Source organism: Tupaia chinensis, unplaced genomic scaffold (assembly GCF_000334495.1).
Source record: "Tupaia chinensis unplaced genomic scaffold, TupChi_1.0 Scaffold143574_1, whole genome shotgun sequence".
Taxonomy (NCBI): domain Eukaryota; kingdom Metazoa; phylum Chordata; class Mammalia; order Scandentia; family Tupaiidae; genus Tupaia; species Tupaia belangeri.
In genome coordinates, this window is record NW_006203419.1 from 3,177,759 (window position 1) to 3,201,363 (window position 23,605).

Below are 23,605 nucleotides of genomic sequence, written 5' to 3' on the forward strand. Positions count from 1 at the left end.
TTTTTTTTTTTTTTTTTTTTTGGTGAGGTTTTTGCTATAGGGCACGTGCAGTGCCAGAAAGCCAGAAAGAAAAAGAGAGACGGAAAGTGAGAAATCACCCCCCAGCAGAGTTGGCCATGCAGCAATCCCTTCTCCTCCATTCTCCTCTCGGGATCTTGGGCACACACGCACACACGCCTGGCGTGAGTTTAAGCCACCAGGTCCGGGACTCAAATCGCAGTCGACTACGTGGGAGTCCAGTGACAGCCATTACGCCAACTGCTGTTCCCTATAATATGTATTTTTTTAATTAAAAAAATAAAACTGGAGCCAGCCCGTGGTATGGTGGTTGAGGAGCTGGACTCTATTTGAGTCCTGGACCTAGCAGCTTGTTATCTCAATTTCCTTTACTCTCTGTCTCTTTCTGGTCAAATTAAAAAATAATTGTAATAAATAAAATTAAGTAAATAATTCTTTTTAAAAAGAAATAAATAAAACTGCAATAATCTCCCTAACCTGTTTAAATAGTTAGCAAAGGATCCGGAAAACTGACAAGCCAGCAGGAAGAGTGACATAGGGATAAGGACAGCAATGGCAGACACCTTCCATGTTTTACTTCCAACCCTGCTTTAATCTTAGATCTTTCATTATCAGCATGTATCCGTGTGTTATCTATACACTTCAACTTTAAATGTATAAGACCTACTGTAAAATATATTCACAGTGGTTGTCTTTAATCAATAGGACCACTTTGGGACCAGGAGTTAGCATAATGGTTATGTCGCTGGACTCCCATGTAGTCAACCGCAGTTTGAGTCCTAGACCCGGTGGCTTAAACTCACGCTGGGCACATGTGCATGCGTGCCCAAGATCCCAAGGTGAGAATGGAAGAGAATGGATTGTGGTGTGGCCATCTCCCCTGGAGGGTGATTTCTCGCTTTCTGTCTCTCAGTCTCTCTCTGGTGAACGCACGTGCCCTATATCAAAAAGCCTCGGGGGGGTGGGGGGAGGACTACCTTTTTTCACTTAATGCATTTTAGTAATTTTCCACTAATAAGCATGTACCCTACAGCAAAAATCTCTCTCTCAAAAAAAAGCACAATTTATTTGTACAACAGGGAAGACATTTAAAAGACTAGGGACCAACAGATGGTATAAGAGTTATGTTGCTGGACTCCCATGTAGGCAACTGCAGTTCAAGTCTTACATCTGGCCTCTAAAAACTTGCACCGGGCACATGTGCATGTGTGCCCAAAATTCCAAGAGGAGTCTGGAGAATAAGGGATTGTGACATGGCCATTCCTCCCCCCCTGGGGGGGGCGGTGAGGAGGTGATTTCTCACTTTCTGTCTCTCTGTCTCTGTCTCTCTGGGGAGCATATGTATCCTATAGTAAAAAAAACTCTCTAAAAGAAAAAAAAATTAAAGACTAAAGATCCAAGAAGCATAGCTTGAACTGAGAAAACCCAGAGATAGTTTTCATCTTCCATCTTTTTATTTTTGTAGCCAAAGACATTAGGCAGTGAAAAATTAAAATGCTCACTCAAGGTGACAGACTATAACCCATGTCTGAAGTTGGTTTTAAAACATGCCAGAGATCGCAATTAACCAGTACATATTCTTAGAGGGTATACTTTTCTTATATATTATTTCAAATAAAGATCTGCTGATCTGCTTTTAAAATATTTCTAAATCACGCTACTACTTTTGACATTGGCCAGCTGTGGTTTGCCTATAAAATGCTGCTAGTAGGATTCGAGGTTCAGCCAAGTTCAGGTCTACAACACGAAACTCTTAATATACCATGAGAACCCTGCCCAAGTCGCACAGCAGTAATGAACTTACGGAGGAGCCAAAAGAGACACACGTGACTCAGGGTGAACTCTCTTAAAATAACACAGCTCAGTGACTAAATTGTCAGAGAAGCCCAGGCCTGATTTAAAGCCCCATGCTAGCCAGAGCTGGCCTTCACCTGCCGTCATCTGCAGGGAGTAACCAACAACCAACTGATCGTGGGTACAGGGTTTCCTTCTGGAGTGATGAAAATGTTCTGGAGCTAGAGGGAGGTGGTGGTTTCACAACGCCATAAATGTATTAAATGTCACTGAATCGTTCACTTTAAAATGATTAATTTTATGTTACGCAAACTTCACCTCAATGTATGGTTCTGTTTGTTTTAAATTTACGTGGCACCAGAGAGGGCAGATTTGGGCAAGTGTTAGCAGTTCTCACCGCTCCCCTAATTCCGTTCTCACACACACATGCTTAATAGTAAGTACTATCCACGCAGGCACTCCTAATCCCAGAGCAGGCTTGCACATTCTCTCAGCATACCCTGGCTGTGTTCCAGGCAATGGGGATGCACCTCCAACATCCTCCAGCAGCATTGTCCCAAGGGGCCACCATACTACGGAATTCTGACTTAACACGAGAGGCCACTGGGAGCAAAAGGGATGCAGAGCACAGAAGTGCCAGGGTCTGAGACCTGCTTTAGACGGCCACTCTGACTTCAGCTAGGAACATAATGGGGTAGGGTGAAGGAAAGGACCCGTAACAGGAGCAGAGATGAGCAGACCCTTCAGGAGAAGAGGGGGCAGCTATTCCCGATGGGCCAGGAAAAGTAGGCTGGTTCAAGAGAGGAAGACATGCACTCAGTGCCCCTGGAGACTGCCCGGATGGGAGCTGCAGCACCGCGCAGCTTTGCCGGTGAGTGCAGGGGAGGGGAGACCCCATCAGAGAGCTGCAGACAACATGCCAGCCCTGGACAAGATGGGGTAAAGTGTCCAGGCCACTATCTGGTTTCCTCACCAGGGGGACTGAGTGGATTAAGGTTCTAAATCCCAAAGAGACTGGTGAAAGGACCGGCAAAGTAGTGTTCACGAGCCAATCCAAAACATGTTTGATCCTTACCAATCATCCCAGAAAGGAAGCTTTCCTTTCCTTTCTTTCTTTTTTTTTTTTTTAAAAGAATTATTTATTTTATTTTATTTGTTATCACTATTATTCTTTCACATGAGTTTACCAGAGAGAGTGAAAGGGAAAGTGAGAAAGCAAGCCGCCAGGTCTGGGACTCGAACTGTGGGAAGTCCAGCACTTCAACCACCATGCCACCTGCTGGCCCTGGAAGCTTTACTTTTCCAGGCTAGTCCAGGAAGATTATTTATAGCTGTAAACATTATTGACCTAAATAACCTACGCTTTCTAACATATCTGCATCTACACATTTTCATAATTTTCTATTAATAAATAATTTATTTGTACAACAGGGGAGAAATTAAACACACTAAAGATCCAAGAAATATGTCTGGAACTGAGAAAGCCCAGTTTGGTGGGGCGAGGGGAATGAGTAGGGTGAAGTAAAAGGCCAAGCTGTCTGTGGAGAGCTCAGAGCCGCCTTCTGCCCTATCAACCTCATGTTGTGGAGCCAAGATGCAGCCAACCCACCTCCCCTCTCCCATGCAGCTCTTATCCCTAAAGGGGAGGGGTCATGCCCCTTCTCCACCAGATCTCTAGCTAGAAACAGGAACAAACCTGGAAGGTTAGAGGTTTTGGAGAAAGGTGGAAAAGATACAGGTTCTTAATAAAAGGAGGAAGGGACTGGGCAGCAAAGAGGCAGGTGGACCCATGGGGACTGCTCTTGTCTGACCACTGGTTTCTGACGTGGTTATGTGCAGGGAGCTGCCTGAACAGCGCCTAAAGATACAGAGTTCTATTCAAAGTACCAGTCTATTTTACTAATTTTGTTACATTTGGTTTAGTAAATTTGATCTATTATTATTCTACTTTTAAAAAGTATTGGGTGGTTGAGGAAATCATGACCCATTTTTGCAAAGAAAAATGTCATAACTTTCCTGACAGCCTAATACATGAAATTTACTTTTTGAAGAATTATTTCATTTTAACTTTGTTCTTATTTATTTATTATTTTCCAGTTTGATCAGGGAGAGACAGAGAGAGAGAGGGAAAGTGAGAAAGCAAGCTACTAGGTCCAGGACTTGAACCATAGTCGGCCATATGGTAGTCCAGCACCTTTAGCCACCCTGCCGCCTGTTGGCCCCATGAAATCTAATTTTAAAAATCAAATATTAAAATCAGTTCTTCAGAAAAGGCATTGTGAATTTTTTTTTTAAAGAAAAAAGGATAAAGAAGGTTAATGATAATATCGAAGCTTCATATTTTGAACCTCTAAATGTTATCTTAACTGGGAAATAAAACATGTCTTGGAAAACCTTCTACGCATAATGAAGTCTGGTTTTCTTTCGTTATTAATAGCATTACAGATAACAGAGGAATCTTGGCATATTACAGCTCAGGAAATTGATTTAAGTTTTTATAAAAATATCAGCAGATTAGGTATCACCCTTTTGAGAACAAAATGTCTCTTCTCCCTACAAAACTATTTAAAACCAAACTTGTATCTTTAAATTATGTCCCTGAACCCAAGACTGTGCAATCAGTCAATCGGACGTGAACATGGGTTTTCTCTGCCCAAATCTATCCAGTTGATTTGGTCCGGCTCTTGTATGCATGCCTACTTTGACTTTGGGTGTGGGAGTCTGTCTACTCTTAATACATACAATGACTCTGTTGCTCACCTATTTTATTGCCACTATGCTAAGATAACGGCACTAAAATATCTGTTTCTAAAATGTCCTCCCAAGATGGTCAGAGGTGTAGGAAGCAGGAGAGACAATGGTCACAGCAGGGCAGGGAGGGTGGGTGGGTGTCATGTCATCTGAGTGCCAATAACACAGCGATGTCAGGTGAGTGACGACTTCACTGACAGCTGAGTGTGCCTGTGTTACTGAAGGAGAGCTAGTCAGTCAGCAGCCACCACCTGTCATGTGGGGGCACGGGCACTGGGGAAACCCCGCCCCTCTAATGACAATGTTCAGAACTCCATTTCTTACCATGCAGGATCTGGTATGACTCAGCCCCCACTGTGATGGGTCTGTCTGGCAGCTAAGTGAACCATTTTATACCAGACTAATCACTTTCACAGCAACAGCTGTAACACTAGCAACCTGTAGTGCTGGAACCACATGGTCCGGATCCTGGGCTGACTTCAAACACCACCAGGCACACGTGCAGGCACCTGGATCCCGAGAAGCTGGGAAATTGAATCTCCTCACCTGCAATCCCCTACTGAGGGTGCATACACACAGGCACTCTGTCCCCCTTCCACTCCTCCCTCTGTCATGCATACATACATGCTTCTCAGCATTAAATAAGCAGACACAACATACACTACTCCTAACCCTCCCAACACACATACGGTTATTTCCACTGGTACCCAAATCTATTCTAGAATTAAAATGTATTTTGAAAAAAGATGAAGATTTCCCAGCATTTTTTCCAAGACCCCTTTTGATGAACATAAACTCTCCACCTTCTTTCACTACTACTGGAAATTCCAAAATAAACTACCATGACAATGAATCAATATAAATATAATACAATATATATAAAGCCTCCAGAGTTTGTCAGTCTTAGATTATGACACCCCAAAAGATATGACTGATAGATCTAACTTAGCATTGGCTACCCTGAAACTGGCTGATGCCACATAGCCCGTCATTGTGCTTTCACTGCCTCTTCAAGTAGAACAGCCCTGTGATGCCCTGGTGGTCACAGGCAAGCAAAACCATCCAGAGTCATCAATACTATAGCCAAAAGCATGCAGGTTCCAGAAAGCCCCATCTCCTTCACATGCAGCAGCCAGCTCTAGCCTTCTCCAGAAGGCTCCTGGAGTTGGAGCAGCCACATGCACCTCCAGGCATCCAGGTGTGTCCCACCTGTCCCCCAGCATCAGATATCCTTCCAGACAAACCAGAAGGTACATTACCTCTCCCCAGTACCATCCCATAGCCCCTAAATGCTGGTACTTGGATATGCCTGTCATTGGTCCACAGTGAAGACCCAGGATAGATAAGGTGGAGACAGCTAGCGTGCCTGGCACAAATTCATGCAAAGTACTGGGCTGGGCACTTTGATCAAATATCTTTTTCTAGGTGGAGTTTCTAAGAACTTAACTAGAAGTCTCTGTGGACTCTGTCCTCCAACTGACTGCAGAAGAGCTGCTGAGAGCACCAGCAGACGGCAACACCAACTGGACCGAAAGGAGACCATCTTTTCCCATTCTTTCTAAGCAGTAATGCATTGTAGATAATAAACTAAATTCCTTTTCTTTTTAATTATTTATTTAATTTTATTTATTAGTAGTATTGCTTTCTAATTTGCTATAGGACATGTACACTCACCAAAGAGAAACAGAGAGAGAAAGTGAGAAAGCAAGCCAGTGGGTCTGGGACTCAAACTGCAGTTGACCAAGTGGGAGTCCAGTATCTTAACCACCATGCCAAGTGCTGGCCTCCAAACTAAATTCTTTGAGATGTAAAAATATAAACCATTAAGAAAAAGTCAACCTTCCAACAGGAAATACTAAAGAAATATAAATGGCTCCTGAGTATTTTCAAAGATGCCCATCCTCACTCATAAGAAGATACAACTTAAAACTCTCTCTCTCTGGTCAGACTGAAGAAGAATAAATAAAATTAAATTAAACATTAAAAAAAAAAAAAAACAACACTACAACAGGAAACTTTTTCCTACTTACCAAATTTCCCAAGAGCCCAGGCTGACCACATATTCTGCTACTAACCAGGCAGGGACAAGTTCACATGTGGTTAATGAAATGTCCTCAACAGAAGGCAAGGTGGTGGGAACCTTCAACTTGACCAATGCATCCTCCCTCCTCAACCCTCCACCCCGACCCAACAATCCCATTCTTAGAAATGTATCTTTCAGGGAATCAGCAGTTGGCGTAATGGCTATGTCGCTGGACTCCCACGTAGTCGACCGTGGTTCGTGTCCCAGACCCGGTGGCTTAAAACTCACGCCGGGCGCGTGTGCGTGCATGCCCAAGATCCCGAGAAGAGAATGGAGGAGAAGGGATTGCAGCGTGACCATCCCCCCTGGGGGGTGATTTCTCACTTTCTGTCTCTATGTCTCTCTGTCTGTCTGGCAAGCGCACGTGCCCTATAGCGAAAAAATCTCTCAAAAAAAAGAAAAGAAAAAAAAAAAAGAAATGTATCTTTCAATCACAACTGAGTGAAACAACCTAAGTGCAAGATTATTCACTGCAATGCTATCTGTAAGAGCAAAACATTAGAAATATTCTAGATGAATATCAAGAAAAATCAAATAAATTATGGTATATCCATACCACAGTGGCATGGTGGTTAAGGCAGCTGGATCCTACATGGCCAACTGTGCTGTTCAAGCCCCAGATCCAGTGGCTTGAAAACCATGCTGGTCACATGTGCACGCTAAAGTCTGGAGAGGATAAAAAGGAGAAGGGATTGTAGTGTGGTCATGCCTCCTTGGGGGTGGGGGTGGGGTGCTTTCCCACTTTCCCTCTCTATCTCCAAGTACATGTACCCTATAGCCAAAAATTTTTAAAAAGAAAGAAAGAAAATGAGACAAGGACAGAAAACAAAATACACAAACTATTAAAAAAGAGACAGTAAAAGTTCACATGAGTTTTGTTTGTTCCATCATATTCTGACAACACATTTTAGAAGTTTGAACACCTGGGTAATTACTGCCATGCAACCTCCAAGAACAGAGCTTCCTCTTCGAGTTTTCTATCAAATCCTTACAGGAAATAAACTTGTTTACCCCAACAGAATTACGGACTTCAATTACAGTAAAGATACCAATCTGTATATTTCACCCCTAGCCATTAAAACTGAGAAGCCTGCCCGCCCAACTCAGGTGAACACAAGTTAGGAGTGAATGAAGAATTTAGAAGTAGAGGGTTCACCTAGAAGAAAAAGAAATCTAAAGTAAAGTACCTCAGGACATCCAAAAAAAAAAAAAAAAAAAGACAGCAGCAGGACGGGATCGGGATCAGGGGAAGGTGTGAGGCAGGGAGGCTCTGGAGGCCTCCCTCCATGATGATCCAGGCAAAGTAAAGATGATGCTCCACAGAAACCAGGGGCAGCAGGGTGTACACAGGTGGACCACACAGGCTAGAGAAGGCAAGAAGCTTTGCCAACTGCCTTTGTCACATTGCTGTCACAGCTGGTATAATGTGTACCACAAATAGAATGGCAAAACTCCTTTAAAGCTCTTTCCCAGAACAAGATATAAATCTGGCCTTACAAAATGAGAGATAACCAGTTAAGGTGATCAGCTTTGTAAACCTGCTATAGTAAGTAACTGTAGCAAGTCTGTAACTTGTCCTCATTCATACCCAACTGTATGTCTCCCAGCTATTACCGGCATACTCAGCATTAATTACATCTCGCTCTTTTTTTCTTTTTCTATTTTTGAGTTTGCTAGAGGGCACATGTACTTACTGGAGAGAGACAGACAGACAGACAGACACAGAGAAAGTAAGAAAGCATCCCCTGGAGGGATGGACACACCACAATCCCTTCTCCATTCTCTTTCTGGGATTTTGGTCATGCGTGCACATGTATCTGTGTGTTTGTCAAGCTGCCTAGTCCGGGACTTGTACTGTGTGGCCAGCCATGTGGGATCCAGCTGCCTTAACCAACACATCACTGGTGTTACTGGCTGGCCAAATAACATCTCATATCAAACTACCCAAACTCTACTCAAATTCAAAGTAAGCTGTAACATAAGAACTTAGCTGAAACCTCAAAGCCAGAGCAAACTAATTTTTAGGAACATCAAAAACTTACAAAGGACTGGCCCTGTAAGTACAGCAGATGCGCTCTGCACAGAAATAGTCAGATACCAGGACCAGCAGTTAGCATAATGGCTATGTCGCTGAACTCCCATGTAGTCGACCGCAGTTCAAGTCCCAGACCCAGTGGCTTAAACTCACGCTGGGCGCATGTGCGTGCGTGCCCAAGATCCCGAGAGGAGAATGGAAGAGAAGGGATTGCGGCGCGGCCATTCCCCCTGGGGGGTGATTTCTCGCTTTCTGTCTCTGGCAAGCGCACACACCCTGTAGCAAAAACCTCTTAAAAAAAAAAAAGTAGTCAGGTCCCACATGTGCCTACAAAGGTTCAAGTCCTAGCCCTGTCAGCTTGAGAAAGATGCTATGTATGTGCACACGGTCAGCACCCTGATCGGATGGAAAACTGGAGGAGTAGCCAGGCATGACCAGGCCCTCTGGGCAGCGCCTCCTCTCTCTGATGCCTGTGTTCTCCTCTGCCACTACAAACAACAGCAGTAACAACTTACAAAGGAAGACAGGCTAAGGAAAAAGAATCTCTTACTATGCTTTAAAATCTTCATTTGATCCCATCTTCTTGAGGGTTTTATTTGAAAACATGTATGGCATATTCTTTATCTAACGTTTTTTCCCCTAAGCAGCTAAGGTGATCAGCTTTGTAAACCTGCTATAGTAAGTAACTGTAGCAAGTCTGTAACTTGTCCTCATTCATACCCAACTGTATGTCTCCCAGCTATTACTGGTGTACTCAGCATTAATTACATTTCGCTCTTTTTTTCTTTTTCGCTTTCTTTTTCACATTTGAAAACAGAAAAACCCACTCATCTTGGTTGTTCTGCTTTGTCTTGGCAAGAACATTCCCTCCCCTAAACCACAGTGGTGATGCGGTAGATTCAAACTCTTATTTTACAGAGACAGGAAGTAAACCAATTCCTTGGGACAACTCTAGAAAGAGTCTTTTCATCCTCGTACCCTTCCCGGAATCACATGCTTTGAGCCCGAGATCTAGGATTCTGACAGAAAAAGAACATGTTCTAAGACAATTATTATTACTGTCCAACATTCAATTTTAAGATCTACCAACTTCAAACTCCCTAATTCAGGAATGTACCAGAAGGAACTCCACAGCACCTGGTGTTAAGTCATAAGGACAAGGACGGGTTCTGAGCTTCCTTACTAGATTTTTAGAATAGGGCTACTTGCACCAAAAAACTTTTTTTTTGCCTTCTTTTCATTGCTGAAAATGAGTATATTTGAATCTGCTACTGCATAGGGGAGTTTAGAGGATTGCTAAGCCTAAAAGAACAAAAGGGAGGGAAGAAAGAAGAAAAAGTAAAGAAAGAAGTGCATCAAGGCCAGCAGGTGGCGTGGTGGTTAAGGCACTGGACTCCAACGCGGCTGACCGCAGTTCGCATCTTGGACCCAGAGGCTTGACACTCACACCAGGCACATGTATGACCATGTCCAAGACCCGAGATTCCGAGAGCAGGATGGAGGAGAAGGGACTGTGGCATGGCCATCCTCGCTGGGATGTGATTTCTCACTTTCTCTCTCTCTCTTTCTCTGTGTCTCTCCAGCATGTGTGCCCCATAGCAAAAAAATAAAATAAAGCAATTTTACAGGAAGAGGAAAATTCGCTTGTAAAAACCACAGAGGGTGGGAGGGAGGCTGTTTTCTGATCGATTCCATAACCATCCAATTCAGAAATATTGTTTTAAATGTTTACTGTATTTTCCAAATTTCCTAATATGAACATGTACTGCTTTTATAATTAGAGAAGGTTTAACCTTCTCTAGTCTAACCACATAAGAGTTTTCAGAAAGTTTCTCCTGAAAAGCTAAAATGCATTCAAGTATTCCACATTCTTACGTGTCATTAGGGTGACCGTGTAATTCATCATCCTCACCAGGGCCCTTGTGGGAGTAAAGGGGGACTCTTATCAGCAAATATATTGGGGCAATCGGCATAAACTGTGGCTGTTGGGGCAGACCCAGTGCAAACGCGATAGCTGCAATGTCTGTGGCTGCCTGCTGCCAACCCTCTTCCTAACTGGTGAATTAGGAAGCTGTAAATGCATGGGGACTTCAAGTCGTTCATGGAAAAACAGAATTAAAGTGTGAATTTTTTTTTCTTTTGAGAGGTTTCTGCCATAGGGCGCGTGCGCTCGCCAGACAGACAGAGAGAGAGAGACAGAAAGTGAGAAATCACCCCCCAGGGGATGGCCACACCACAATCCCTTCTCCTCCATTCTCCTCTCGGGATCTTGGGCACACATCACACACACCCGGCGTGAGTTTTAAGCCACCGGGTCCAGGACGCGAAATGCGGTCGACTACATGGGAGTCCAGTGACATAGCCATTACGCTAGCTGCTGGTCCCCCAAAGTGTGAATTTATTTTGATGCAAACAATTTTTAAATCCATGCTTCTTTTTTCATAATATGCTTTTTCGGTAAACTCTCATCGTATTTCGATCTGACTTCAGGTGGAGGAAGACCTGATGATTCTGGATTCTACATCTGTGGCTGATAGAACACAAGAACAGAAAAGAGATGTCTCGGGGCCAGCAGGTGGCATGGTGGTTAATGGGCTGGACTCCCACGTAGTCGACTGTGGTTTGAGCTCCAGACCTAGCGGCTTGCTTTCTCAATTTCTCTCTCTGGTCAAATTACAAAATAAATGAATGAATAAATAAATCTTTTTAAAAAAGAGATTTCTCAAATGGAAAGGAACCAGTCCTTTCCGGACAATAAATGATCACAAGCGTCACAGAAGAGCAACCCTTACACTATATTCTTTCTACTCATTACTCTCCCATGTCAGTCTCAAAACAAAAGAGCACACTGTATTTTGTTTGTGAGGTTTTGGTTTTGCTGATGTCTCCAAACAGGTGCTTGATCCCAACCCTTTGAAGTCATTCTTGACCTCTCGGTGTCCCACCCCACCCACATCCAGTGCAGCTCCGAATCTGCTCAGATCTACCTCTTCAGGACCTCTCCACGCTGCCTCTTCCTCAGACACTGGTCTTTCTTCCTTGATGCCTCAAGGAGCCCAATTCCCACAGTTTCTCCAGCCCGCAAGGCCTGCTAAACTTTCAACCCCAATGCCTTTCATTGTCCCGAACCCCTGCATCAATCTCGTCCTTCCTTACCCTACCTGGGGTCCATCGCTCGCATTACCACTGCTCTTCCACAAACCCACAACTCCACTCTCCCCGTTGGTGAGGCCAAGGCCCAACCCTGGCTAGCCAACAGTTCCTCATTCCTCATCTGGCTCACTCTCATGCTTCTTCACTGGCTTCCAGGACAGAGCTCTCCTGGTTCCCCTCAACCTCACCAACCACTCCTTACCTCTCCTTTCTGGGGGTCTTCCTGAGCCTCCAGACCCTTTTCTTTCTTAGCAACATCTACCTCTGGTGATGCAGTCCAGATGCCTGGCTTTAAATACCACTTCCAGTGAAGAGTTCCAGCCACACATCCGTCCCAGAACACTAGAGACTCAAAGCCAATTTTCTACCCCTAAAATTGCAGGTCTCCACCCGCCCCCCCAGACACAGATACACATCCTCTCTCAATCAAAGTTTTCCTCCACCTCAGGATTTGGCCAATCCACCCTTCTAGGGGCTCAGAGAAAATGCCTGAAGACATCCCTTGTCCCTCTCTTGCTCCTGCTTCATCCAGCCCATCAGCATAGCATCCCCGACCCCCGCCAGGAATTCTCTACCCCAAACTGGCTACAACCTTGCCTCACCATTCCCTCTGCCTTGTATTCTGCTTATAGCAAATCTGTGTCCAGAGCAGGACATGGCCATCCTGGGCCCCTGCTGAAAGGCACTTGGCCACCCTCTTCTGGACCTGCTCCACCTAGAGATTTTCTCAGGACTTTGATGTCACCTCCCCTGGGAGACTTGATCTGATTGGCTCGGTTCACCCAGCAACACAGCTATGCAAGGGTCTTGCCAGGACACTCCCACAGCACTCTGTACTGAATTCGAGACCTTCATATCTCCCCCGCAAGACTGAATGAGGCCTGTTCCCAGGTCTGCGCGGTGCTGACCACGTGACGGCCATGTACATATTTAATCAATGCAAGAGTACATGCCTGTGGATTCTTCATCTCATATGGTTCTGGAGAATACACGACAGGGGAAGCTGAGACAAGTTACACATTTCTATGCACACACATGAGTATTTCTCCCATTCTCTGATAAAATGAAACTAATTAAGCTACTCCTCGTCCACCCTTTACATCTCCAGACAGAATGATCAGCTCCTGCCATCCAAAAGAGACTCAAAATATCCTCAGAGAGGCTGCTAAAGTAGCAGTAGAAACAAAAGCGTAAGGAACTTAAACACTAACCTTAAACTCTGAAGGATGAGAGGTTTGAATGACAGACTGTGGCAGATGGACTGTGCCAAGAGGGAGCTGAGGCTGCTAGGCTGGTTTCCAGGTTCAGCTGATAGGACAGCCACCAACACAGGAGAAGAGCAGAGCAAACACACGACCTTTTCCTGGCCGTACTTCCCAGCTGTGCTTTTAGGTCAATGTCCTCTGGGTACAGAAGTTCTTCAAGATGCTTTGCTACATTTTTCTGGTTCCAGTTTCTCACTATGCTGTATTCACTCCTATTACACACTTCCTAACTGCCTTTAAAGACATGCAAATTGGCATATCGAGATTCCTGTGGGATAAGAAGATCTTTTGCTATGTTCTCCCTGTTTCACACCAACTCTGGTCATATGGCTAAATTTCCATGAATCCTGGGGTCTGCATGCCTTTTGTTCTTACTGAGACATGGTTATCATTCTTGTATGTAAGAATTTATTCTTTTAAAATTATTCTGGGTGCTTGTTTTATTTTGCTGGAACAAACTCTTGAGTCCCTCCCATGTGACTTTTTTTTTTTTTTGAGAGGTTTTTGCTATAGGGCGCGTGGGCTCGCCAGACAGAAACAGAGAGATAGAAAGTGAGAAATCACCCCCAGGGGAATGGCCACGCCGCAATCCCTTCTCCTCCATTCTCCTCTCGGGATCTTGGGCACGCACGCACACACGCCCGGCGTGAGTTTTAAGCCACCGGGTCCGGGATGCGAACCGCGGTCGACTACGTGGGAGTCCAACGACATAGCCATTACGCTAACTGCCCCTCCCATATGACTTTAAAGTCAGCGTTTATTTAGGAAGCACTTATCTACCACAGGATGCCTACGAGACTAGCTCAGGAGGAGATCCTTGACACCTGTGTCCCCAGTAACACATTTCTACACACTCCAGCCTGGGTCTGAGGAGCAGCCAGGTTCTGTTCTGATATTCAAGGTTCCTGATGTCCCTGCACTCAAGCATACCTGAATCTAGATATCTTAACAGCTGCTGGCATGAGGCCCAGCTTTGGAATCCAAATCAAACACGGAAATAAGAGCCTGCATTTCAGGGTCTTGCAAGGCCCTGAACTATAGATGGGCAAACAGATGGGCTAACCACCAGCCAACAGGTGGCTACCAAGCTCTTGACTGATGCAACTGAGGAACTGAATCTTAGAGTGTACTTAATTTAAATAGCCACACGAGGTTAAGAGCTGGTGTGTAAACAGCACAGGGCTACTGTGCTATTACTCTTCACTAATATGATTTCAAAGGCCAGGATAAAATAAGGCCCCAGTAGCAGGCAGTGAAGGCCTGTCATGATCCTATGATCAGCTGCCTTGGCCAATCCAACAGTGAGGCCCTCAGCCCTCTCTTCCTTTGCCAGCTCTGCCTGGCAGCCCTCCCCTCTCCAAGGGCTCAGCAACCACGTACAGAGCCTGTACAGTGACTCTCAGTGACATGCTGACACAGTAAGACCTGCTTCCAGACCAAATCCAGGACAGGAAAATGGAAAACCACCAGAGCACAGAGAGAGAAGAAAATCCATACAGACTCCAGGTAAAAAGAGAACAACTGGAGAGAGACTTTAAAATAAATACATTAGGGTTCTCGATATTTAAATGGGAAAAAAAAGTTTTAAAAACAAACGCCTACATACAAGAAATTAAGAACCAAAAGTAGATAGGAATGAGCCGAACAGTAATTTTAGAAGTAAGTATAATCATTGCAATAAAAATTCAACAGAGACACACAAGAGGTACACAAGAATTAGTAAACTGGAAAACACAAGGGAATTCATCCAGAAGTTGGCGCCGAGTAAAGAAATCCAAATCATAAGAAAGCACTTAGAGGGAAATGGAGATGGTGTGGGAAGCTCAAGCTTCTACTTCAAAGTTCATTAAAGAGTTGAGAGCAGGGGCCAGCTAGTGGCACAGCAGTTATGCAACACTCCATGCTGCTGGATCCACATGCGAAGATCCGAGGTTCATGTCCCGAGGCCTCCCTGTACAGGCAGCGTGTGTGTGCATGTCCATGATTCAGGCTGGCTGAGGCTGAGTGCGGACCATAGTGTCAAGGCCCTGCTAGGGGCTGCCAAGCTCTCTGTCTGCCTGTCTGTCTCTCTCTCTCTCTTCCTCATGGAAGTAATAAAACTAAAGAGGTGAGAGCAAGCTATAATTATTTACTGATGTACAAAGACTAAGACTGACCATATCTACAGACCCTCAGTATTTTTTTTTAAACGGAACGAAGCAAGATACAACCGGAAATACGAAAACTGGTAACGTACACCGGTAAATTTAAGTGCTAACTGTAAAATACCACAATTTTACTGCTAAAGTAAATAAATCTAAAATGCTGGACCATAACGACAAGGCAGCTGGTGGTTAAGATACGCTCAACAATTCTTGGGCCTAAAGTGAATTCTGCTGAGCTCTAAAGGCCAAACAGGTCATGGTAGAGACTGTCGCTACCCACGTAGGAAACTTTCTTTTTCACTTTCCAACACTGATCTAATTTAAACTTGAACAACTAGGTAGTGAATAAGCTATACTGTCTCCTTCCCTAGAAACCTGTGTCAACTCTTAAGTCTTCAACATTACAAAAAATTCAGTTTTAAAATTTTGCTTTGTGGGAAAAAAAAAAAAAAAACAGTAATGCTAGTTGTAAAATCTACTGGATATAAATAAAAGTAGTAAACCAATCTACTTATGATGTCATGCTCATGTCTTTCTTATGGAATAACACCACAGTGACGCAAATTCCAGAACCTTGTTTTAAAGAATCCTAGAATAGGGGCCAACAGGTGGCGTGGTGGTTGAGGCGCTGGACTCCTACATAGCCAACCACGGCTCAAGTCCTGGACCTGGCGGCTTAAAACTCACACTGGCACATGTGCATACATGTCCAAAATCCTGAGAAGAGAATGGACTGCAGCAGGGTCATTCCCCCCGGAAATGATTTCTCATTTTCCCTCTTTCTGTCAAGTGTATGCACCCTATGGCAAAAGCTAGGGTGGGAAAAATAATCCTAGAATATTTTTGCCATTAACTATATTTCTATTGTAAAGAAGAAAGAAATAGAGTCCAAAACTCTCTAGAGACCTTTTTTAAGCCAACACTTTGTAGGTAACTTTATATACGTCAAAATTATCATTCTCCACTGGGAAAAATTTTAGTCCTGACGATTCTGACTGTGCACAGTCAGCCTTATTGGACTGATAACACCTCTGCACATAAAGCTCTATTACCTGGGAGCCGCCACCATAACACCAAGCATGGACATTTGGGTTTGAAACAATAAGTTGTTCACCATCCCACCTTGCAATCAGAGTATGAAAATGGGTTTCATGTTATTTCATAAGAGCATATTTTTAGTGATAAAATTAAGCCTTCAATATCCTCTAGTGAACAGTAAGGACGGAGCTAGGTCTAACACGTGAATGGCAATGTGTGCTTCCTTCCTGAAATTAATCCCAGCAAGGGAGTCCAGGCTAAGAGCAGGGCTATATCCCAAGAAGCAGTCCAAAAACTGACAGGAAAAGCATTTGGCTTTCAAGGATCTTCCCCATCACTGAAAAGGTTAAGCATGAAGGCATATTGCATGCTGATCCCATTCAGAAGCGTTAGCGTGGTTTCAGAAGAAAGGAAAACAGTAAACGCTCTTACCGGAAGAGTAAAGAAGGCGGGGTGCTTGGCTTCATCTTCATATTTGCCTTCTGTTGAACTTCCAGCCTCCATTGATTTGGACGTAGTGTTCTTGCCAATCCCCATCATCAAGAGAAAATGAGTAGTTCCACGCAGCAGCTGGACTGGAGTGGCTGAAAATGAAGGCTCATTCAAGCAAGGAACCCAGCGTCGGTGTTGGTTCGTCCAGTGCCCTTAGCACCCAATTCTCAGGCAGAGAGGAGACCCATGAGAGCCATCTCTTAGCACCTAGAAAGGGAGAGTACAGACGAATCATCTCAAAGCACACAGACAACACAGGACATACAATCACTGAGTTTCCTACAAAGAAAAAAGTCATACCACAAAATACACCCAAATGTCAAAAAATGCTTTACCTAGTTATACTTTCCAAGTACCCAACCTTCTCATTCATAGTCATCCACTGATTCTGAATCACCGCCTGGACGGGAAGACCACTAAACTGGATCATCAAAAATACCACAATACTGGGGCCAGCAAATGGCATAGTGGGTTCATCACTAGACATCCACATGGCAGACCATGGTTTGAGTTCCAGACCCAGTGGCTTCAAAAGTCACATGGGAGTCCAGTGACATAGCCATTATGCCAATTGCTGATCCCAATTTATGGTATAACCAACACTAACAGAGCTTTCTGCAATGAAGGAAATGTTCTCTATCTGCCTTGTCCAATACGGTCACCACTGTCACATACAGTTACTGAGCACCTGAAATGCAGCTAGTGCAAACAAGAAACTAAACTTGAATCGTATCTAATTTTAATTAATTAAAATTTAAATAGCCAGTTGTGGCTAGTGACTACCATACTGCACAATGCAGAAACAGCCAATTTACCATGAATAGTTAGATATTAAAATAATTCATAATTCTTGATACATACTAAATTAAAGGCAGGAGAAAGCATTTGAAAGCATTACAACAAGATAAAGCCACCACAGGATTAAATGGCCACACAGAATTCTAAGAAGGTAGCAAGGTAAGCTTTAAATAGGCTAGAAGGCTGGCCTCATAGTGCTGCAGTTAAGGCTGTACATAGGAACTGGCTCTCACATGGTCAACTGTGGTTCGAATCCCAGCCCCAACAGCTTGAGAAACACACTGGTGAGACCAGCAGTTGGCGTAATGGCTATGTTGCTGGACTCCCATGTAGTCAACTGCGGTGTGAGTCTCCCAGACTTGGTGGCTTAAACCCACGCCGGACATGTGTACATGCGTGCCCAAGATCCCAAGAGGAGAATGGAGAAGGGATTGCAGCGTAGCCATCCCCCCAGGGGATGATTTCTCGCTTTCTTCTCTCTGTCTTTCTGGCAAGCACACGCACCCTATAGCAGAAACCTTTCCCCCCTCCATAAAAAGAAAAAAGAAAAAGAAAAAAAAAACGCATTGGCATGTGCATGCCTAAAATCCTAATGAAATGAGGAAATAGAAGAAAGAGGACTGTAGCAAGACCATACCCCTAAAGCGTGCATACACCCTCTGGCAATAAAGAAATAAATGTACTAGAATGGCACCAAATAAATAAGACCCAAGCTACAATATGAATCAAATAACATAAACCTAAAAAAGGGACTTCCTCTCAAAAGGGAGATGAAAGATAAAGTAGGGGTACCAGCAGATGGCGTAGTGGTTATGTCTCAACACTCCCACATGGCTAGGTGGGTGTTGAAACTCATGCCAAGTGCATGTATGTGTATTGCCAAGACCCCAAGAGGAGAATGGAGGAAAAGGGATTGCAGTGCGGTCATCCCCTCAGAGGATGATTTCTTGCTTTCCCTCTCACTGTCTGTCTGTCTGTCTGTCTCTCTCTCTCTCTTTCTCTCTCAGGAGCACACGTGCCCTAAGGCAAAAACCTCTAAAAAGAAAGAAAAAGAGAGAAAGAAGGAAGGAAGGAAGGAAGGAAGGAAGGAAGGAAGGAAGGAAGGAAGGAAAGAAAGAAAGAAAGAAAGAAAGAAAGAAAGAAAGAAAGAAAGAAAGAAAGAAAGAAAGAAAGAAAGAAAGATGGATGAAGTAGGAAAAGGATGGGTAAGGAAGTTGTAGCCAGAGAAATTGGTCAAGAAAAAGAAATAAAGGGTACACAAATTGCAAAGAAAGAGGCCAAACTGTCCGTTTACAGATATGATCTTATGTAGAGAAAACAAAAAAGCTTCTTATATCTGATAAATGAATTCAATAAAGTTGCAGAATACAAAAACAACATACGAAATTCAGTAATACTTTCACACAATAATGAAATAGCTGAAAAGGAAATTTTAAAAAAAATTAACCAAAGAGTTAAAGGATCTTTATAATAAAAATTTTAAGCCAGTGATGAAAGAAATTGAATACAACACACAAAATGGAAAGACATTCCATGTTCATGGATTAGAAGAATTGATACTGTTAAAATGAATATACTACTGGAGCCAGTAGTAGTTCTGTCAATGGACTCCCACATAGCTAACCAGAGATCAAGTCCCAAACCTGGTGGCTTGAAGATCATGTCAGGTGTGTGTATATGCATATCCAAGATCTCAGAGTCATCCCCCCTGTGGGGTGATTTCTCATTTTCCCTCTCACTGTCTCTCTCTCTCTCTCTCTCTCTCTCTCTCTCTCTCTCATGAGTGCACACATCCTAAGACAAAAACCTATAAGATAAAAAAAATCGTATACTGCCAAAAGCAATCTACAGATTTAATGTGCTAGCAATATATCAAAATACCAATGATGTTCTTCATAGAAATAATCAATTATGAAATTTGTGTAGAATCACAAAAGGAACCCAAATAATCAAAGCGATCCTGAGCAAAAAGAATGGAACTAGACCAGCAGATTGCCTAATGGTTATGTCGCTGGACTCCCACCTAGCCAACTGCGGTTCGAGTCCCAGACCCAGCAGCTTGAAACTCATGCCAGGTGCGCACGCAAAGTACCAAGAGAAGAATGTAGGAGAAGGGATTGTGGAATGGCCTTCCTCTCCGGGGGGTGATTTCTTGCTTTCTGTCTCTCTGTCTCTCCAGCAAGTGCACACACCCTATACCAAAAATATCTCTTAAAAAAAAAAAAAAAAAAAGAAAAGAAAGAAAAAGAAATGTGGACCCCACCATGGGGTGGTGCTCCTACCGTGGCAACAATTGAAAGGCTGCCTCCAGGGGTGGCACCACTGGTCCCTTAAACATCTTCTCAAGTTTATTCTATGTTAAAAGGGATGACTGTACCTTTTTCCTGAGCTGTGGTTGTCAGACCTGGTAATAGGAACTTTAAAGAACCCCGAAATCTGGCAACGATGGTCCATATTTTAAGAGATTATGCCTTCATCTCCACCCAGCTCTGGTATCAGAGGAGACAGGAAGGGGGGAGAAACAGGCATCCCACTAGACTATTCACACCACAGTCCCCCCCAGTCTCAACCATCCTGGATCACTGGCACGTGATCCCGGCTTGTACAAAGAAGCTCCAGGATATGGGACTTTTCCATGTGGATTCAGTTGCGTTATTACCACTGTAACCTACTAATAAATAAATAAATAAATAAATAAATAAATAAATTTTAAGGAAAATAAGTAACTTCAACTAAAAATTCATAAATAAAATCTAGTACCTATAACAATGGATAATTGAAAAATACAAAATAGATGAATCTGAAAATAATAATACTGAATAGAAGAAGCCAGACGGAAAAAGAATACATACTGTCTGACATAATTTATATAACATTTCTGAAAAATGCAAACAAACCTCTTGTGATCGAAAGCAAATCAGTGGTTCTCTGGGATCATGGAGTTGGGCAACATGAATGAGTGGGAGGAATATATTATAAAGGGAAAAAGAAACTTTTGGATGTGTTCGTCATCTTGATTATGTTGTTCCACAGGAATATATTACTGGGTTGTTGGAAAAGTCATGATGTGTTATTTTATACAAAAATGCATTATGACCTTTCTGATGACCCAATATAAATATGACAAAAACAAGTTAATCAGACACTTTAAATATGTACAATTGATGTGGTTGCTCTGACCCTCCTTTCTCTTGTATACACACATACCGGTTGGCATTTTTTTTTTAGCGGGGGGAAGAGGCTGGCATTTCTTTTGAAGAAATGCCTACTAGAAACATTGAAAAATTAGAGGAAGGAGGCCAGCAGGTGGCATGATGGTTGAGGTGCCAGATTCTCACATAGCCTACTACAGCCAAGTCCTGTAGTCCTCACTCTCTCAGCACATGTGCCCTATAGCAAATTTAAATAAAAATAATAATAAATTAAATAAATAATTTTTCATGGGAAGGGGGGGATAGAGCTGTTGATTAACAGAAACAAAATTACAGATAGACGAGAGAAACAATGTATAGTGCTATACAATACAATGAGGTGAACATATCAATAGTTAAAGTTTAATGTGTATCTCTGAGTAACTGAAAATGAGGATTTGGGGGCTAGCGCATGGCCTGGTAGTTACATGAGCTGGATCTCACATGGCTGACTATGTGGTTCAAGTCCCAGACCCAGTAGCTTGTAAAACATGCCAGGTACATTTGAATGTGTGCCTGGGATTACGGCATGACCATCCCCCAAGGACAGTGCTTTCTCACTCTCTCTGTGTCTGTTTCTCTTTCTCTAACAAGCACACATGCCCTTTGGCAAATTGGAAAAAGAAAAAGAATTATCTGACTCAAAATGCCAATAGTGCCAAGATTGAGAAACCCAGGTTTGAAGATATTTCCTTCCTCCTGAAAATGATCTCCCAGATAAGCCATGTTGATCCTTAGCACAAAAGCAGGATCAATGAATGAATTAAAATGAATCCTTAAAAGGATTCATACGCCAGTATGAGAAGCAAGTATACACATAGCACCAACAGAGCAAACCCATAGAAGAACAAGTCTACAGGACTTACTGTAGCTTAGCTAATTATTATTTAAAGGTTTTTACCATAGGACACGTATGCTCACTGGAGAAAAATAGAGACAGACACAAAGAGGAAAAGTGAGAAATCACCCTCCCATGGGGGATGGCCACACTGTAATCTCATCTCCTTCATCATCCTCCTCTTGGGATTTTGGGCATGCATGCTCAGACAGCATGACTTTCAAGCCTCTTGGTCTGGGATTTGTGCCATGGTAGGTCATGCAGGAGTCCAGTCCCTTAACCACCATGCCATCCGCTGGCCCACTTAGTCAGCCTTTAAATATTCCCTTTTCAAGAACAAGGACAAGTAAGTCATATTTTTCCTTATATTTTCAGCTTCTTGTAGAAAATATAAGGACCCGTTTTACTGTGCAGTTTAGTTTGCATCCACAGAGGTGGAGACCTCCCATACTCAGAGCGGAATCCTACTTATATCCTTGGCAGACATGGCATATGTTAGTTACTTAAAATTAACCTACATTCTTACTTAAAATGTTCATCAACAGTCCAAGAAGGCAAGAGGCAAGGGTGTCCATTCATCCATTGTTCTCTGATATAGCTAACGGTGGAACTGTTACTTTGCGCGGCTTACTCAGGTTCCTACGACGATAGACCTTTTCTGGAATTACCTTTCCTTAAATATGTATTTCAGTTTCATCATCAACGCAATTTATCTTCTTCCTCAAGTACTTAAACATACACTTCAGTGAGCTTCTTTCTCAGACGACCTGGGCTTCCCATACTGGACTCCCCAAGTACAGTGCTCAGTTTGCTGATCTGGTCAAGCTTACTACTGACAGGTAAGCCCAAAGCTGGCAGCCTTCTGTCACTACCCATGTCCCCTGAAGTCGAGTGTGCCAAACCTAGCCACACACCAAGTTGTCTCAGAGATTCCAGAAAGAGTCAGTGAGCAGTTCGCTCCACAGGAGCTGGCAGACACATTAAACTAGGACCAGCTAGTTCCTGGAGGGTATCAAGACAAAGTAATTCTACTCAATTTTGCAGGAAAAATCTAAGGGATTTTAAAGAGAGTAAGGATGATGGCCAGATTTGTACCTGGAGGAGGGATTTCCTTACTACATTAAAGGTGGACAAAGTAGATGATGAAGTGGAGGCAGGAAGGGGAGACACCCAGTGTCAGGACTAGTTTGGCATGAACACGTTTTTTTGAGCAGGGAAGGCTGTGGATTAGAAATAGATGCAGTAACAAACACACAAAGACACACACGTATAGAAAAGCGAGGACTGGATGGGCACAGCTTCTCTGATGGAGAAGTTGTGACCAAAGCCAGCCTCAGGTTTATTTTTTTTAAGGGCAGAAAATGGGGGAAAGGGAAAATGGGATGTTAAGGAAATGGGGAAGAAGGAAGTAGAATGCGAAGAGAATAGTGGAGGAATTGGGATGCAGAGCCAGTTGTTTTTGGACGTAAATCGTCAGAAGATATGAAAATGGCGCTAATAATTTCTCTGATCTTTTTTTGAGAGACAATTTAATAAACACATGTGACTTTTTTTTTTTAGCCTTATCAGGGTATTGAGTATCAACAACAACAACAAAAATAACCATTGACCGTAAACAAATACTGTTTCTATATGTAAATGTTTCTCAATAGCCCTGTTCTACATGTGTCTACAGGCCACAGGTTTTCATCGCATGTTTTCATATTTGCTCTCTACAACCCAGAGAGTCTGCAAAGGAGACATGGAGGCTGGAGGGCAGCAGCAGCGTGGAAGGAAAGGAGGGAAGGCGTAAGAGAGAAGCTGGAGAGCAGAACAGAACCGCATCCACTTGTGCCGTAGGCAAGGAGAAAAGAGTCAAAAATAGCACTGGGTCTCTAACCTGGGAGTCTGAGGACGATGATCATTTGTGATGTGTATTTTATCTGATTATAAAAACACTGCAGAAGCTCCTTGGAAATATGAAAGTGTAAATATATTCGAAACCTCACTCTGTAATCCCCACCAA

At 43.3% G+C, this 23,605-nt stretch overlaps 1 protein-coding gene across 3 annotated transcripts in view; it reads right to left on the reverse strand.

The window, feature by feature from the left end:
- The window catches only part of SLC23A2 (solute carrier family 23 member 2), a 136,689-nt gene that overhangs the window by 65,413 nt on the left and 47,671 nt on the right, over positions 1 to 23,605 (reverse strand). For all 3 annotated transcript variants that reach the window (XM_027766473.1, XM_027766475.1, XM_027766474.1), the window contains exon 2: positions 16,714 to 16,980. In XM_027766473.1, coding sequence (XP_027622274.1) covers positions 16,714 to 16,821 — 108 coding nt within the window. In that variant the 5' untranslated portion in view covers positions 16,822 to 16,980. The remainder of the gene's footprint in view (positions 1 to 16,713; positions 16,981 to 23,605) is intronic.